Consider the following 19,619-nt stretch of genomic DNA (forward strand, 5'->3'; position numbering starts at 1 on the left):
TTAACAACGTATCTGCTTAACACCCGATGTAAGGAATGCAAACACTACAAATAAATACGAACAATTGCATAAAATATTATCGGCCATATTGGAATTCAATGTAAAATATCAGCTTCATTTAATTCTTAACTGACTACTTTATCCTGTTAACAGTGCAATCTATTGATTATATTCATTTTATAGTTTTCAAAAGAATTTGCACAAAGATGTATTGACGGTTGGTTTAAATTACAAGATAATAATAGTTACGCTGCGCCATTTGTTTACATTGACAACATGTTTTTTTTTCACATTTGAAAAAGACATTGAAAAATACATTTAATTCACCTGTAGAATCCGCAAAGACGATAGCACTTCACGAAATTTAAATGACAGTTAACTGTACACATTCGTAATACATTATTATATTCTATTGAAAATCATTAATTTGTATGACGGAATCATATTTATAGTTCTTCGTTACTTGGGATTCGAAGGACACTATACTTTCTCACGGTAAGTTACAATTCATAAGAAATTAAAATTCTGAAGAAGAAAAAAATTTTGGCACCGATATAGTTAAACTTTTCATAGTTAAGCTATTGGCAACATGGGCTTCGGAAAACCTAGTTTTAGTTTCACTTCAAATTACTTTTGTTCTAGCAGTACTTTATTAATGGGAATACAATACTAGTAGTTAATTTTAAAATGTAACAGGGAAAATTACGGCAGTGCAAAATCATGAAGCATGTTACATTTTAGTTGTTGTAGTTCATGTATCAGCATGACGTCATGATTATATTTAGTTTACAGTGACTGTTGAACATCGTGCAAATTAATACATTTTGTAGTACACCAAACCACTTTAGGATATATCCATTTTACGATAGAAGAGGGGCATTATGTTTTCTGGTATGTTCGTTCGTCCGTACGTTCGTCCATTCGTCCGTCTGTCTGTACCGCTTCAGGTTAAAGTTTTTGGTTAAGGTTTATGCTGAGGTTGAAGTCCAATCAACATAAAACTAGTACACATGTTCCCTATGATATGATCTTTCTAATTGAAATGCCAAATTAGATATTTGTCCAGAATTTTACGGTCCACTGAACATAGAAAATGAAAGTACGAGTTTCAGGTTAAAGTTTTAGGTCAAGGTAGTTTTGATGAAGTTGGCGTCCATTCAACTTGAAACTTAGCACATAGGTTCCTTATGATATGATCTTCATAATTTGAATGCCAAATTAGATTTTTGACCCCGATTTCAAGGTCAACTGAACATATAATATTATAGTGCAAAGTGGGGCATTTGTGTACTATGGGCACATTCTTGTTATTACTATAATTTTTATTTGTGAAACCATATTAAATTCATCGAATATTTTAAGTTTCCTTGGGGTAGATCATGGATTTTTGAGATGGGGCGTAATTGCAAAAATGATAACAGATATGTTATAGAAGCGTTAATGGCAAAAATTATATAAATCAGAAGAAACATGACAATCAAAGAGGACGGACGCCCTGTTTGTCTTATCCTGGATAAGACATCCATTTCTTTATTTACAAAAAAATTAATACATAAAAGTTTCATTCATTGTCATAACCAAATGTTATACACATTAAGCAAAACTTTAAACCGTTTGAGGAAGCCAATATACACAATGTGGTCTTAACATGCTTTGATTGATGAGGATTTGCAACCTAGTTTTATAAGTATAGTTATACAATTTATGAACTGCATTTTTGTGGCCCCGCAACGAATTTGTCGGTGCCATATATTTTTACCCTTGTCCGTGATTCCGTCATTCCGTAATTCCGTCATTCTGTCATTCCGCAACAAACCATAATACGGAGGTTTTTTTTAAACGCCTTCAGATATTGGGCTGATTTTTTGGTATGTGAGTTAACCATGATGAGTTACAGATCAAGTTTAGTTCCGCTCCGCTATTTTTTGCCGAAATTACGGGCTTTTGACATTAAGTGATAATTTGTTGAAAATCACAGTTATACGGACATTTTTCTATACGCCTCCAGATTTTGAGCTGACTTTTGATATGTGAGACTACCATCATGTTTGTGTCCACATGTGTTTTTGAATTTGCATATTTTTCAATTTTTTTGAGTCGGGGCCATTCGTGTCGCTTTCTAGTTTCTGTATATAAAAGCAAATAAACTCATCATAGATAACAGGATTGAAATTTTATATTTGCGCAAGACGCGCGTTTCGTCTACAAAAGACTCCTCAGTGACGCTCGAATTAAAAAATGTTAAAAAGGCCAAATAAAGTACAAAGTTGAAGAGCAGTACGGACCACAAATTCCTAAAAGTTATGCCAAATATGCCAAAAAAATAATAAAACAAATAATTAATTTTATAAAGCTTTACTCATTGATAATTCAATAACTTCTGCATTTACATATTTGTTGAGTGTTTGTTTCAACAGACAGTCGGTATTACATAAGCCCTTCCATTTTTCAAAACAATTTTAATTGCCAAATATTTTGTCAGGCATAATGCACAACTACTGGGTGATACCTTTACTTCTGTTTATAGCCGAGAGTATCACTAGCCCAGTAACTAATATTTAAGTATTGGCATGGAAATGGCTATAATCTATGTATCTTTTGGCTTTATCAGCTCTTTAATTTTTGACACATAAACTGCTCCATCCGGGTTGTGTCGAAGAAATCAACATTACATAAGTTTTACAAACACTATCACGAATTGGTTGACCGATGGTGTTAAAACAAATTGTACGTTATCAAAGTAAATCAAACATGAAAAGAGCAAAACGGTTAAAGTATATAATTCAAAGGAAAATGTTTTTAGGAGAAAGTTTAAGCCCTGGTCACAACGAACCCACAGCACATCTATGCAGAGCCACGACAAGACATTTGATCAAATCGTGGGTCATCTGTGATCGTCGTACGACAGTCGCACGATATTTTGAGCATCGTGGCGCTGTCGTGTGTCGTTGGACGAAAATTGGATTGGACATGCACCTTTTTTGCTCTACGAATTTTTGTCGTGTCACTGTCTTGTGGCTGTCGTGAGAGTGTCTTACCACAATCGTGCTACTGTATTGCGATAAACACATTGTCGTGGGTACCAACATAAACCATTTTAAGAAAAAACACTCGTACGAATGTCGTACGACAATCTCACGACTGTCGCAATACATTCGTGTTACAGTCGCACGATTGTCTCACGAATACCAAATTTCGTACGATGCTCGCACAACATTGATTGTCTGTCGTGCGACAGTGGTACGTTCGTCGTGCAACATAGTTTCGTTTTATTTAGAATAATACAATTAGGCGGGAATGAATTTTCGGAATACATACCGTCTGCCGTTAAATGAGGATTGCTATTCCACCAGAACGATTACGTTTAGCCCTGCTGAAAATGCGCCTTGCCGGACTCCAACAAGAGCAAAATATCATCCATTTATTTTTCTTTTCGGGGGCATCCTGGTTTAAATTTGCTGAACAATTATACTTCAAACTAATACGAAAAACGTCGGTTATTTGGACCGAACTTATAATGTCACTTAACTATATTGAAAGCAAGTGGCAAAAAGCTTGCAATAAATTGGGCCTTCTATACTAGTATAAACTTGTAGTCTCGGAGTCAAACGCGCGAGTGACCCACGACTGTTGTAAGACAGTCATACGACAGTGGCACGACAGGGATACGACAGTGACACGACATTGACACGACAGTGACACGACATTGACACGACAGTGACACGCGCATCCCATGACATGTAAAGCTGAAAAATAGCCCCAAACAACTCACGATTGTCGTACGACTGTCGCACGACCGACTTGCGACAAACCCACGACAGTACAACTACAATTTTTGTTTCTGTCTTGTACCCATCGTGTAACCATCGTGGACATGTCGTAGCTTTTGTGACCACTCGAAATATTTTTCTTGACATTTTGCACGACAGTGCCACGAAAACTATTTTATAGATCTTCCACGACAAAAAATCGTACGATCTGTTGTGACCGGGGCTTAAATTTAGGAGCGAAACTTTGAAATTACAATCACATGTATTTGTATTTTTTTCTTTATTGGTTATAATGCATCGCGCATTGGCTAAGGAAGTGACAGCTATTCAAGGGGGGAATCTACGTCATCACGCAGGGTGTCGGTGATTGAAATTGGACCACCATTTTGTCGCTTCAAGGTAAGAATTTTACTTATTATGCCAGTTATATGAAGGTTATGATTATACAAAATAGTCCACCAAAGACTATATAAAGTAGGAAAATAAATGAGCCATCGCTCAATATTATTGGTTATCTCAATTTTGCAAACACTTCGATACCAGTTTTAGGAATTGGGTCAACATGCAGGATATCGGCAAAATTTTTCATAACATCTTGATTATCAAGAACCGCCTACTTTATCAACAAATGAACATGTCCGAATTCTTTATTGTACTCGGGGGGAAATACTTGTTACTCACAAATATCCGTCATTATGGTCGAAAAACGTCTTATTTTTGAAAAATGAAAAAAGGATGTCGGCAACACATCGAATATCGAAGGATGTCGGGGACACACTAATATATACTATTTTTAACACATGTTATTCAACATGTGACTAGATCTAATTTAAAACTAATGGTCATGACAAGCCGCAAATCAAATTTAAACGATCGCGAATACAATCTGATGTTGAACAGCCGACCAGATCGCCCACTAAATCGCCATCCGTAAAAAAAAATCAAAACAATGCAAATCACATTTGTCATCAAAATAAAAACGCCTGGCAAAAATATTAAGTTTCCCCAATGTCAATTACTGAAAAAATTTCAACAAAACCGCCAGTAGACTTGAGCAAATTTCACGATAGAGGACCAACAGGGCCACATACAATTGTTTGCAGATCAACTTCAAAACGACATGTTACATAAAATGGAACATGAAATAAAGGACCCCCCAAAAAATGACAAACTGCAAGAATTGATAGCACTTGCTCCTGCAGTTCTTCTTTTTTAGCTCACCTGGCCCGAAGGGCCAAGTGAGCTTTTCCCATCACTTTGCGTCCGGCGTCCGTCGTCGTCCGTCGTCGTCGTCGTCCGTCGTCGTTAACTTTTACAAAAATCTTCTCCTCTGAAACTACTGGGCTAAATTAAACCAAACTTGGCCATAATCATCATTGGGGTATCTAGTTTAAAAAATGTGTGGCGTGACCCGGCCAACCAACCAAGATGGCCGCCATGGCTAAAAATAGAACATAGGGGTAAAATGCAGTTTTTGGGTTATAACTCAAAAACCAAGGCATTTAGAGCAAATCTGAAAGGGGTAAAATTGTTTATCAGGTAAAGATCTATCTGCCCTGAAATTTTCAGATGAATCAGACAACCCGTTGTTGGGTTGCTGCCCCTGAATTTATAATTTTAAGGAATTTTGCTGTTTTTGGTTATTATCTTGAATATTATTATAGATAGAGATAAACTGTTAACAGCAATAATGTTCAGCAAAGTAAGATTTACAAATAGGTCAACGGGACCGAAATGGTCAGTTGACCACTTTAGGAGTTATTGCCCTTTTTAGTCCATTTTTAACCATTTTTCGTAAATCTTAGTTATCTTTTTAAAAAATCTTCTCCTCTGAAACTACTGGGACAAATTAATCCAAACTTGGCCACAATCATCATTGGGGTATCTAGTTTAAAAATGTGTGGCGTGACCCGTCCAACCAACCAAGATGGCCGCCATGGCTAAAAATAGAACATAGGGGTAAAATGCAGTTTTTGGCTTTTAACTCAAAAACCAGAGCATTTAGAGCAAATCTGACATGGAGTAAAATTGTTCATCAGGTGAAGATCTATCTGCCCTGAAATTTTCAGATGAATCAAACAACCCGTTGTTGGGTTGCTGCCCCTGAATTGATAATTTTAAGGAAATTTTGCTGTTTTTGGTTATTATCTTGAATATTATTATAGATAGAGATAAACTGTAAACAGCAATAATGTTCAGCAAAGTAAGATCTACAAATAAGTCAACATGACCAAAATGGTCAGTTGACCACTTTAGGAGTTATTGCCCTTTATAGTCAATGTTTAACAATTTTTAGCTCACCTGGCCTAAAAGGCCAAGTGAGCTTTTCTCATCACTTGGCGTCCGGCGTCCGTCGTCGTCGTTAACTTTTACAAAAATCTTCTCCTCTGAAACTACTGGGCCAAATTAAACCAAACTTGGCCACAATCATCATTGGGGTATCTAGTTTGAAAAATGTGTCCGGTGACCTGGCCAACCATCCAAGATGGCCGCCATGGCTAAAAATAGAACATAGGGGTAAAATGCAGTTTTTGGCTTATAACTCAAAAACCAAAGCATTTAGAGCAAATCTGACATGGGGTAGAATTGTTAAACAGGTGAAGATCTATCTGCCCTGAAATTTTCAGATGAATCGGATAACCCGTTGTTGGGTTGCTGCCCCTGAATTAGTAATTTTAAGGAAATTTTGCTATTTTTGGTTATTATCTTGAATATTATTATAGATAGAGATAAACTGTAAACAGCAATGATGTTCAGCAAAGTAAGATCTACAAATAAGTCAAATGACCAAAATGGTCAGTTGACCACTTTAGGAGTTATTGCCCTTTATAGTCAATTTTAAACCATTTTTCATAAATCTTAGTAATCTTTTAGAAAAATCTTCTCCTCTGAAACTACTGGGCTAAATTAAACCAAACTTGGCCATAATCATAATTGGGGTATCTAGTTAAAAAAATGTGTCTGGTAAATCGGCCAACAAACCAAGATGGCCGCCATGGCTAAAAATAGAACATGGGGGTAAAATGCAGTTTTTGGCTTATAACTCAAAAACCAAAGCATTAAGAGCAAATCTTACAGGAAGTAAAATTGTTGATCAGGTCATGATATATCTGCCCTGGAATTTTCAGATGAATTGGATAATCTGTTGTTAGGTTGCTGCCCCTGAATTGGTAATTTTGAGTTTTTTTGTTATCTTGAATATTATTATAGATAGAGATAAACTGTAAACAGCAATAATGTACAGCAAAGTAAGAACTAAAAATAAGTCACTATGACCAAAATAGTCAATTGACCCCTAAGGAGTTATTGCCCTTCAAAGTCAATTTTTAACAATTTTCTTAAAATTTGAAGATTTTCAATAACATTTTCCACAGAAAGTACTGTTATAGATAGAGATAATTGTAAGCAGCAAGAATGTTTAGTAAAGTAAGATCTACAAACACATCACCATCACCAAAACACAATTTTGTCATGAATCCATCTGTGTCCATTGTTTAATATTCACATTGACCAAGGTGAGCGACACAGGCTCTTTAGAGCCTCTAGTTTAAATCTGGTGTCTGGGATGACATTGCATAATTGTCTGGGTGGAATGCCTTTACCAGCATAGTTTCCCATGAGATCTTTTTGTACTGTAGAGACATGAAAGTTCGATTAAAAAGCCAAATTAACTACGGTATCATCTGCAGGTAAAAATGTAACGAAACGCACGTCTGGCGTATAAAATTTTAAACCTGATACTTTTTGTTAGCTTTTATTAGTGTATTTCTCTGTTTTATATTTTCTCCCATTTTTTTGTAATGTAATCCTGTCAGGTAATATTATCATTTTAATGTTGAATTTATCATTGCCATTAAAGTGGAAGGTTTGGCCTGTCATAAAACCAGGTTCAATCCACCATTTTTTTTTCTTAAAATGTCCTGTACCAAGTCAGGAAAATTGCCATTGTTATATAAAAGTTCGTTTCTGTGTTTGTTACATTTTAATGTTGTATTTCTGTTGTGTCGTAGTTTTTCTCTTATATTTGATGCGTTTCCTTAAGTTTTAGTTTGTAACCCGGATTTGTTTTTATTTCTCGATTTATGGATTTCGAACTGCGGTATACTACTGTTGCCTTTACTAAACACCCGGTAGATGTAGGGCCAGATGAAATGTCATATATATATATATATATATATACAACTCGTCTAAACATCAACCCAACAATGTTAGATCTGTAAATTTGCTTTCGCAAATTTTTGGTTCTTCCCTCGCCGGGATTCGAACCCATGCTACTGTGATATCGTGACACCAAATCGCCTGCACTGCAGTCGTCCCGCTAGACCACACGACCACCTGGGCTCTCAAAAAAGAGCTTTCGGTGGGCATGTGTTACCTTTCCACGTCAGTTTTAATCTAGCGGCGTACTACAGTACATGATATATAAGGCATGAAGATGTTATTGTTACAGATCAGCTAAATTATCTATAGTAAAGGATCCTACAAATTAATGTAATATACAGTCACAGAATATAATTATATTCATAAGTACGTCTGAGTCAGTGACAACTCTACAACAGATGTATCCATCGGATCGCCATCAATGATGGTGATACATGGCTGTGTACATAATGTATATACAACTCGTCTAAACATCAACCCAACAATGTTAGATCTGTAAATTTGCTTTCGCAAATTTTTGGTTCTTCCCTCGCCGGGATTCGAACCCATGCTACTGTGATATCGTGACACCAAATCGCCTGCACTGCAGCCGTCCCGCTAGACCACACGACCACCTGGGCTCTCAAAAAAGAGCTTTCGGTGGGCATGTGTTACCTTTCCACGTCAGTTTTAATCTAGCGGCGTACTACAGTACATGATATATAAGGCATGAAGATGTTATTGTTACAGATCAGCTACATTATCTATAGTAAAGGATCCTACAAATTAATGTAATATACAGTCACAGAATATAATTATATTCATAAGTACGTCTGAGTCAGTGACAACTCTACAACAGATGTATCCATCGGATCGCCATCAATGATGGTGATACATGGCTGTGTACATAATGTATATACAACTCGTCTAAACATCAACCCAACAATGTAAGATCTGTAAATTTGCTTTCGCAAATTTTTGGTTCTTCCCTCGCCGGGATTCGAACCCATGCTACTGTGATATCGTGACACCAAATCGCCTGCACTGCAGCCGTCCCGCTAGACCACACGACCACCTGGGCTCTCAAAAAAGAGCTTTCGGTGGGCATGTGTTACCTTTCCACGTCAGTTTTAATCTAGCGGCGTACTACAGTACATGATATATAAGGCATGAAGATGTTATTGTTACAGATCAGCTAAATTATCTATAGTAAAGGATCCTACAAATTAATGTAATATACAGTCACAGAATATAATTATATTCATAAGTACGTCTGAGTCAGTGACAACTCTACAACAGATGTATCCATCGGATCGCCATCAATGATGGTGATACATGGCTGTGTACATAATGTATATACAACTCGTCTAAACATCAACCCAACAATGTTAGATCTGTAAATTTGCTTTCGCAAATTTTTGGTTCTTCCCTCGCCGGGATTCGAACCCATGCTACTGTGATATCGTGACACCAAATCGCCTGCACTGCAGCCGTCCCGCTAGATATTATTATTATTGTTATTTATATATATATATATATAGTATAAAGTAAACTCATCATAGATACCACATTGTACCAGGACTAGATTTTATAAATACGCCAGACGCGCGTTTCGTCTACAAAAGACTTATCAGTGACGCTCGAATCCAAAAAAGTTTTTAAAAAGCCAAATAAAGTACGAAGTTGAAGAGCATTGAGATCCAAAATTCCTAAAAGTGTTGCCAAATACAGCTAAGGTAATCTATGCCTTAGGTAACAAAGCCTTAGTATTTCAGAAAAATTCAAAATTTTGTAAACAGTTAATTAATAAATAAAAAGACTCGGTCCAATAATTGACCCCTGTGGGACTCCTGGCTTAACTGAAACGAAATCTGACTTTCACTTTCTAAAACTTTTTTTTTCTCGAATATTTACAAAAATTGAATCCTGAAATTGAGTGCATGAAATGGATGCAAGCAAGGAACACTAATCCTGTTTTTTTATCGTATCTTTATTATGGTTGATATAATCAAAGGACACTTACATCGTTAATATATTAGTGTGTCCCCGACATCCTTCGATATTCGATGTGTTGCCGACATCCTTCTTCCATTTTTTAAAAATAAGACGTTTTTCGACCATAATGACGGATATTTGTGATTAAAAAGTATTTTACCGAGTACAATAAAGAATTCGGACATGTTAATTTGTTGATAAAGTAGGCGGTTCTTGAAAATCAAGATGTTGTTATGAAAAATTTCGACGATATCCTGCATGTTGACCTAATTCCTAAAACTGGTATCGAAGTGTTTGCAAAATTGAGATAACCAATAATATTGAGCGATGGCTCATTTATTTTCCTACTTTATATAGTCTTTGGTGGACTATTTTGTATAATCATAACCCTCATATAACTGGCATAATAAGTAAAATTCTTACCTTGAAGCGACAAGATGGTGGTCCAATTTCAATCGCCGACACCCTGCGTGATGACGTAGATTCCCCCTTGCTATTATAAGTTAGCCTCTAAAAATGTTCCTCGTGTCTGGTCGAAATATTTAATCCTATCAAACTATGTACGTTCTAAATTGAGACGTGTTATGATTATATTTACTTGTATTTATGTTTGATTTGGAAATTCTAGCAATTCGCAATAACAGTACTTACAATGCCCGAATAGTTAACATATTAGTACACTGTTATTGTTTGACTGAACCTTTGGCATATTAAAGATAGTTCATATACATATAAAGAATATTTATGGCTAAGATTAAGTTATTTTCATCTAAACGATTTAAACAATTGTGAGAAATGAAAGCTAAAGTTGAATTTATCCTTTTTTTATGTCATCAAAACTCAAATTAATTTTTGGGGATATATAGTTTGCACTTAGCCCTCTGTTGTTGATCTGACCTCAACTTTTAGTTATTTTCTCGCTTTATTTTCATATTGTTTTTGTTGGTGGTTCTTAACTATGTGAATATCTCACAACAATTATATGAGAGATATAGCTTTTGAATAATATATATAATATAGCCGTATGTTCGTTGGGTTCATTGAAGTCTTTAACTAAGCGTCTTTTGGGTAACTGTCATTCGCCTATACAGGACAATTCAGAAAAATGGTTTGTTAGACCTGGTTTTATGGCAATAATAGCAATGTTATAACTAACGCTAAAATGACAATATTACATGATAGGAATACAGTACAAATAAACGCAAGAATACTCGGGACTGAGAAATACATAAATGAATAATATAATAGTACATTAATTTAAAATGGCGATTAACAACGAACACGATTTTTTGTGACATATATTTATCACTAGTAAATTTCTTGAAATAGAATTAGAATTGGGATTAAGTATTTACTGGCGTGTTTGTGTATTTTCTAACCATTACATGAATATTGATATATAATTGTGTTTGCAATGATGTGGTTATTTGTATTTTCTAACCATGTACGTTTTTCTGTGTAAAACATATAGATCCTAATTAATAACTAAATATCTAACAAAGAACCCTATAAAAAAACAACCAAACTGGTGCTGAAAACAAATTCGTGTTCCAAGCTAAAACCGAGGACAACACATTTATTATAAGAGGAAAACAACGGCACAACAGATTCAATTGTATATCTGTAGCCTAGGAATCAAAGATTGTGTATGTATTTATGTGTGTTTATTTTTATTGTGTTCTTTATTTTTATATCCAATTGTTTTAGATACTCGTTAAGAGAAATGGCTAGTCAACTTCCCATCTCGGATAATGACCAAACATCAAATGAGAAAAAATGGTTTCCAATGGAACGCCCCTCATTATTAAAGCAGCTTCAAAATATCATGAGAGAATATCCAGACGATGTCCAAATTTTTTATGTAAGATACTTGAACATTAATTAGTTGTCAATTCAGTGTTGAAATAAAAGTATCATAACATATATTGGTATTACAATCTTTTTGAACAATAAGACAAGAGAAGAAACAACTACTTTTGGGAAGAAATGAGTAAATCCTAAAACGAATGCGATACATACAAATCTGGATTCGGCCAGGTCCATGGAGTTATCATGTTTGATAAGCTTTATATTTAAGAATATGAAGGACCTTGGTAAATCATACGTTGAATACAGATTACTTATAATCTAAAATGTCCGTCTGTCCTATTTTCATTGTCCTTTCCACCATTTTCAATGTGAAGCTACTGTTTGTACAGTTTGTTTATCATCAGTATTTACAAAAGAGAGGCGAAAGATACGAAAGGTACATTCAAATTCATAAGTCGAAAATGAACTGACAACGCCATGGCAAAAAAAGGAAACCAACTAAAAGACAGCAGTAAACAAAACATAGCATAGTACAATTATAATGCTATATGCTTTTTGTAAATGGGACTCTTGCGAGGCCAACAATTCCATCCAATATGGTTAATCCGAAATTTGACCTCTTGCCAAATAAAATTGAGTTTGAGGTAATTTGTATGGTCGGTTTTGCAATGTTTATTTTGTTCAAAAAGGGGTTGTGTTACTTTTAGTAAAACTTTTATCACATACATTTAGTCACAACCAGTGAAACGGGCAGGCTTTGGTATATTATTTACTCCTATATACAGACAGAGACAAGATTGAGAATAAGAAATGGCCAATTTACTTATATCCAATCAAATTTCTTGAAACTGACGACCCCATTATATTTTTGTACCATGAAAAAGAACTTGGTCAAAGCCATATTAGATATACGTTTTTCTGATACAAGTTATGTAGATTGACAGGAACGAATTAAAACCTATTTCACACATGTTTAATACTTGTTTATTGTATCTCTATAGTTATTGATGTTGCTTATATTGTTCTCGATATTTAGATTCTGTTTAACGAGTTTAAAATGCAAATATAATTTAGATAAAATCCGAATTATCGCCAAACTATATACCTTTCCTTATAAGTATTGAAAGTGCTGTAAGAAAAGAGATTTTGTTCACAACAGTAAAAGGTAATTATACCAATAGAAATAGGTAAACATGATGTGTACGGTACACTTTAATCTAATGTTTCTCTATTTAATTTAGGAGTATCGTGTACATGTACCTTTATCTCTTTTAGGAGTTTGTGCAAAATGCAGAAGATGCAAAAGCTGCTGTTATGAAAATCATTTCCGACAGTCGAAACATTGATCCCGGGGGCTGTTATGCTAAATATCTAAAGGTATGTTATTTGTTTATTGTACACTCTTTCTTTTTAAATTTCTTTTAAAGACATGAAACAATTTGTCCATCCATAATATAAAGAGACAAGATAGAACTGCACAGATATTCTATAGTCTTTAACTCTGTTAAGTTTAGAATAAAGGTGTATCATTGTAAAATTTGTATAGTCTGTACATGTTTTGCATTTTCTTTCGGGAAAAATGTATAAAAGGGTTGGATGAATACTATATAGCTAAGACAATTTGATAACATAGCATTTTATTTTGATATTTAAAAAAAACAAACAAGAATGTGTCCAAAGTACACGGATGCCCCACTCGCACTATCATTTTCAATGTTCAATGGACCGTGAAATTGAAAAAAAATCTAATTTGGCATTAAAATTAGAAAGATCATACCAAAGGGAACATGCGTACTAATTTTCATGTTGATTGGACTTCAACTTCATTAAAAACTACCTTGACCAAAAACTTTAACCTGAAACTCACACTTTCATTTTCTATGTTCAGTGGACCGTGAAATTGGGGTCAAAAGTCTAATTTGACTTTCAAATAAGAAAGATCATATCATAAGGAACATGTGTACTAAGTTTCATGTTGATTGGACTTCAGCTTAATCAAAAACTACCTTGACCAAAAACTTTAACCTGAAGCGGGACAGACGGACGAACGAACGAACGGACGAACGAACGAACGGACGCACAGACCAGAAAACATAATGCCCCTCTACTATCGTAGGTGGGGCATAAAAACATTGAAAATGAAACGGAGGATTCATTTACATAACCAAAAATGTATAATGGATGGACAAAAACAGTTATATTTCTTTAGTAGAAGTTTGAAAAGAAAATCATTATTACACAGGTTTTATGACAAGGTGATAATTTACTTATTATTTGTCCATATACAAAAGAGGGACGAAAGATACCAGAGGGACAGTCAAACTCATAAATCGAACTTGTACAACTTTTAGCTAGGTCAATAACGTATTGACCCTATTTCCTATTTAGTATAATTAAATGATTGAACGCTTGTTATCTTGAATATATTTTACTTATTTAATGTTGAGCTCTACCTATCGGCTAGTTACGTAAATCTGCAGCACGACTTCTCATGTGAGATATTGCTCTCAATTGAATAATGTTACCTTTTTATTTTTCTCTTTTATCTTGACAATTATAATAGATATATAGATAAGCTTCAATAAGCAAAAAGTTATATGCAAAACAAGACCATCTACAAACAAATATCAATAGCCGAAACCCTTAGACAATTCCTTCAGTGCTTACAAGCACTTTGATTACACGATTTCACCATGTTTCACATGTTAAAAAAAACTCTTTTTTATGTATTTTTGAAAAAATCAGTCACCCGGTTTATGTGTATACAACGATGCTGTTTTTGAAGAGGATGACTGGAATGGAATTACTAGCTTATACTTAAGCCATAAAGAACACAAAGCATACAAAATTGGTCGTTACGGACAAGGATTTAAATCTGTATTCCACATAACCGGTATGTTATCAAATATATTAATTGAAGCTTCTTTTTTGTTTTGTTTTCCCCTTAACGTTGACGTGGTTCCCTCAGTTTTGGTTTTGATCCTGATTTGTTTCAGTAAAATCGATTTATGACTTTTGAATAGTGGTATACTACTATTGCCTTTTTTTCTTTTATTCAAACTCAAGGTTGGCAAAAAAGGCAATTGATCATGCCAGCGGGAAATACTGGCAAATACAAGTCGATTGAACATTTAAGTGGACATTACTATAAAGACCACTCTTGCCTGGTCAATTACTGCTAGTATTGAAACAATGAAAGTGTTAAAGTCATTTTAAATTCTTAACAAATAGTGATTTGGAATGTCTTATTTGTACAAAAGATAAAAACTGTTTCGCCCCTACCAATGGTACTCATCAGGCGACTTTTTCACTAATTGTAGCATTATAATCATTACACTTAGCACTGGTTTTGTTGTTGTCTTCTTATATTGTATACAAGTTCCAAATAGGGTCTTTATGTTTCAGTTTGGTTTTAAGATCAAGGTGGTTGTACTATTAATATAAATGCCATTGGTAAATACCAGATGCGGTAAATACCGCAAAACCTTGTTCAAACTGTAATAAAATTGCTGAATCCATTTGATTGCAGTCTGAAGTATTGTGTGAGTTTCTATCGTGTTGGCACTATGCCGCTTTTAAAGGGACACTAGCTACGAGATATATAAAGAATCTAAAGTATGATTCTTTTTTTTTAATCATTAATGAAAGGGAAATAGTGCATTAATAATTCACTTTTGCAGGCAGTTTTGGTTCAACTTTGTCAAATTAAGCTAAGAAACATAAATGATGAATTATTCACATGCAAGTGAATAATTCAATCTCATTGACTCCGTATGCATGTGAACTTCAATCTAACCCCTTATCTAGAGATGGATCACGCATGCAATGTGCGTGGTCGGTTATTTGAGGGAAAAGAATGTCAACATTGAAAGTGAAACAAAGGTAATATATTTGATTGACTGATTCGATCCACAAAAAAATCATTCTCATACAGGTCAACTCGATAGTTGAAGAGATGGCGTCATGACTAAATTACACATGAAACGAAGCTACATATTATCGAGCACATGCCCTGTAAATTGTTTACTTTGAACTTATAAATGTTAAGGATATGAAGTTGGTACATCTTGAAAATCTTTTTAATTTCTTTTGATTTATCTATTAATGATGTATTATGAAGATACCCTTTTAAGAAAAATTAGCAATGTTTGTTGATGGGAACTTAAACTTGTTATCTAGCATCAAAAGAGTGTTCAAAATTGGTGAAGCCATTTTAGAGGAAAGCTTTGAAAAAGTTAAAGACATAGGCTATGTAATGTCAATATTTCACACAAAAAAAGATAGATCAAGCAGTACTAAAATAAATTCTTGTAATATTAAATACATAAAATAAATAGGTGTACTTTAATTACTAACCTCTCGTCTAATACTAACGTTCCTAGAATACTTTACCAAATAATCGGTTTTGCGACGTCAATTTATCGGAGGACCTACATTTGTTTTGGTAATTCATCGAAACAACTACATGTATTAAGAAAAAACATATATACGGTAACAATAACAAATGTAATTGTATAGTCTGATAATAGAGAACAAAGGTTTACATTACCGATAGTCATGCCACAAGTGTAAGTACTTTCACGTTTCTGGTATTGAATTAAAAGTTTGATTCAATACAATCAAGGGGTGGGTGACAGGTGCAAGCCGTGGGCTTTTCATTATTATTATTATTATTATTATTATTATTATTATTATTATTATTATTATCAATTATTATCAATCATCATCATCATCATCATCATCATCATCATCATCATCATCATCATCATCATCATCATCATCATCATCATCATCATCATCATCATCATCATCATCATCATCATCATCATCATCATCATCATCATCATCATCATCATCATCATCATCATCATCATCATCATCATCATCATCATCATCATCATCATCATCATCATCATCATCATCATCATCATCATCATCATCATCATCATCATCATCATCATCATCATCATCATCATCATCATCATCATCATCATCATCATCATCATCATCATCATCATCATCATCATCATCATCATCATCATCATCATCATCATCATCATCATCATCATCATCATCATCATCATCATCATCATCATCATCATCATCATCATCATCATCATCATCATCATCATCATCATCATCATCATCATCATCATCATCATCATCATCATCATCATCATCATCATCATCATCATCATCATCATCATCATCATCATCATCATCATCATCATCATCATCATCATCATCATCATCATCATCATCATCTGGTATTGAATTAAAAGTTTGATTCAATACAATCAAGGGGTGGGTGACAGGTGCAAGCCGTGGGCTTTTCATTATTATTATTATTATTATTATTATTATTATTATTATTATTATTATTATTATTATCAATTATTATCAATCATCATCATCATCATCATCATCATCATCATCATCATCATCATCATCATCATCATCATCATCATCATCATCATCATCATCATCATCATCATCATCATCATCATCATCATCATCATCATCATCATCATCATCATCATCATCATCATCATCATCATCATCATCATCATCATCATCATCATCATCATCATCATCATCATCATCATCATCATCATCATCATCATCATCATCATCATCATCATCATCATCATCATCATCATCATCATCATCATCATCATCATCATCATCATCATCATCATCATCATCATCATCATCATCATCATCATCATCATCATCATCATCATCATCATCATCATCATCATCATCATCATCATCATCATCATCATCATCATCATCATCATCATCAATTATTATTATTATCTCGTTTACAGATTATGCTGTTGTCATTAGCGGACATTTCGCTTTACTTATTGACCCTTTTAAAGTAAATAATGAATGCCATAAGACAAATTTAGCAGAATTTGGTGAGATAGTTGGTAGATCTGGAATCCTGAATTCGTTCGGACTAAGTATGGAAATTATTAGGAAGGGTTATTATAATGGAACGATTTTTTGGTTCCCGCTAAGAACATCCCCTAGTCAATTGTCGTCAAATGAATATAGCAGTTCAAAATTAGAAGGTGCTATTGAAATGTTAAAGACTAGTGCTCATCATGTGCTACTGTTTATGAAGTATCTAAAAGAAATTGAAGTAAGCAGTATAAGCGGACAGCTCTTACATAAAACTACACTGATTTTTGACGATACCAAAATGTCTGATTGTTTGTGTAGTATGTGGGACAAAATCGAAAACGGGACATGCGATTCAAGTTATATTGCATTCAATTGTACCACACACACAATAAGTAATCAAAAAAGAAGTCAATGCCAAAAGTCTCAGCTTTGGACTGTTTTACACTATTATGCAGGACATTCAGAATTGAAAACACCACTGGCTACCCTTGTTGAAGACTCAGACATAGCATGCCTTCCGTATGTTGGAATAGCATTTCAGCGGGGAATAACGGACTCTAAAATAGGACGTGTATTTAACTTTTTACCTCTGCCAGCCACTGTCAAAACAAATCTGCCGGTGCATGTGAATGCTAATTTTGCATTAAGTCAAAATCGACAACATTTGAAATTGTCGACAGGAAAGTCTTCAGATAAATTCGTGCAGTGGAACGTAGCTGTAGTTACCAATCTTGTACCAATAGCTTATATGAAGCTGGTTGAACACCTTATTGAACAAAGTACACAAAATAACAATCCAAATAATCAAGTAAAGATGGTTTACGATTGTATGCCCCAACATGAACTTTTTTATGATTCTTTCTGGCGGAGTTGTGTAACTGGATTTTATAACCGCGTGGTTCAATTACCAGTATTCTTTACAGAACGCAACAATGGGAAATGGGTTAACAAAGATTCTATAATCTTATACGACGTTTTTTCTTCTGACATGTCAAAATGTCAACACGTAAGCATAAGGGAAACAATAAAGACGGTTCTTCTTCATCTTAAAAAAAATGTCTTCGACCTTCATAATAATATGAAAATGCTGATAAGATATGGACAAATTGAATATATCAGTCCTCTTGAAATAGTCCAATATCTGAACACGTCTAATAATGTTATTCAGCTACTTAGTCCTGAGCAAAAAATCCACCTCTTGAGTTATATCATGAATGATTCAGAAGTAAACATACTAGATGGATTAAAACTACTACCTCTGCAAAGTGGTGGATTCGAAAGTTTTCATCAAAGTTCAATCGAAGAAGAAGTTATATATGTTGGTTCTTCATCAATAGATTCTACAGTTTTCCCTGGCCTTGAACATAGATTTGTGTCCAATGATTTGCCAGTTCCATTGATGAAAGCATTAACTGCCATGGCTAAGAAAGGTAATTATTTGAATATATTTGGTTATGAAAAAAAGATACATTTCACAATTATTCACACTTTAAAAGGTCTTTGAATTGAATGCAACTATATTGTTATGAAGCGATAGGTACTCAGAAACGATTCCTGCAGATTTTCGAAAATATTTCGGAAAATTATATTCCTGTCCTCTTTGTAAATGAGGCTATCAAAGACCAGGTAAATTGTAGGTCCCCGTAGGTGGCATGTGTCGCTACTGGCCTGTAAAAATCGATATTGTCTTATCAAAATTTAGGAGTTATTTGGAATAAGGAATGTGTCTATCTCATAAATAGCTCTGGTTCTTGTTGGGGTATGGCTTTACTGTTGATCATTCAACTCAATTGTTAATTTAACTGTTAATTGGCAAAAAAACTAAGTTCATTTATAGGTAAAATATGGAAAAACAGTCTTTTTTTACAAAATTTGCTTCTGGATACTGTCTTAACATGATAACAAACAAGCTTTGGTCCAAGTTTGGTTTGAAATCCAGGATATTTATAAAAAAAAGTTGTTATTTTTTTTTTATCTTAAACCACAGAGTGA

General features: G+C 34.2%; 1 protein-coding gene across 1 annotated transcript in view; it reads left to right on the plus strand.

The window, feature by feature from the left end:
* The first annotated feature begins 295 nt into the window (after window positions 1-295).
* LOC139490575 (sacsin-like) overlaps window positions 296-19,619 on the plus strand; it is a 29,871-nt gene continuing 10,547 nt past the window's right edge. Inside the window, exons 1-5 of the mRNA XM_071277428.1 lie at window positions 296-495; window positions 11,613-11,766; window positions 12,990-13,091; window positions 14,460-14,607; window positions 17,546-19,057. Of these exons, the coding sequence (XP_071133529.1) occupies window positions 11,629-11,766; window positions 12,990-13,091; window positions 14,460-14,607; window positions 17,546-19,057 (1,900 nt within the window). The 5' untranslated portion in view covers window positions 296-495; window positions 11,613-11,628. The remainder of the gene's footprint in view (window positions 496-11,612; window positions 11,767-12,989; window positions 13,092-14,459; window positions 14,608-17,545; window positions 19,058-19,619) is intronic.

Source organism: Mytilus edulis, chromosome 10, assembly GCF_963676685.1.
Source record: "Mytilus edulis chromosome 10, xbMytEdul2.2, whole genome shotgun sequence".
In the NCBI taxonomy this organism is placed as follows: domain Eukaryota; kingdom Metazoa; phylum Mollusca; class Bivalvia; order Mytilida; family Mytilidae; genus Mytilus; species Mytilus edulis.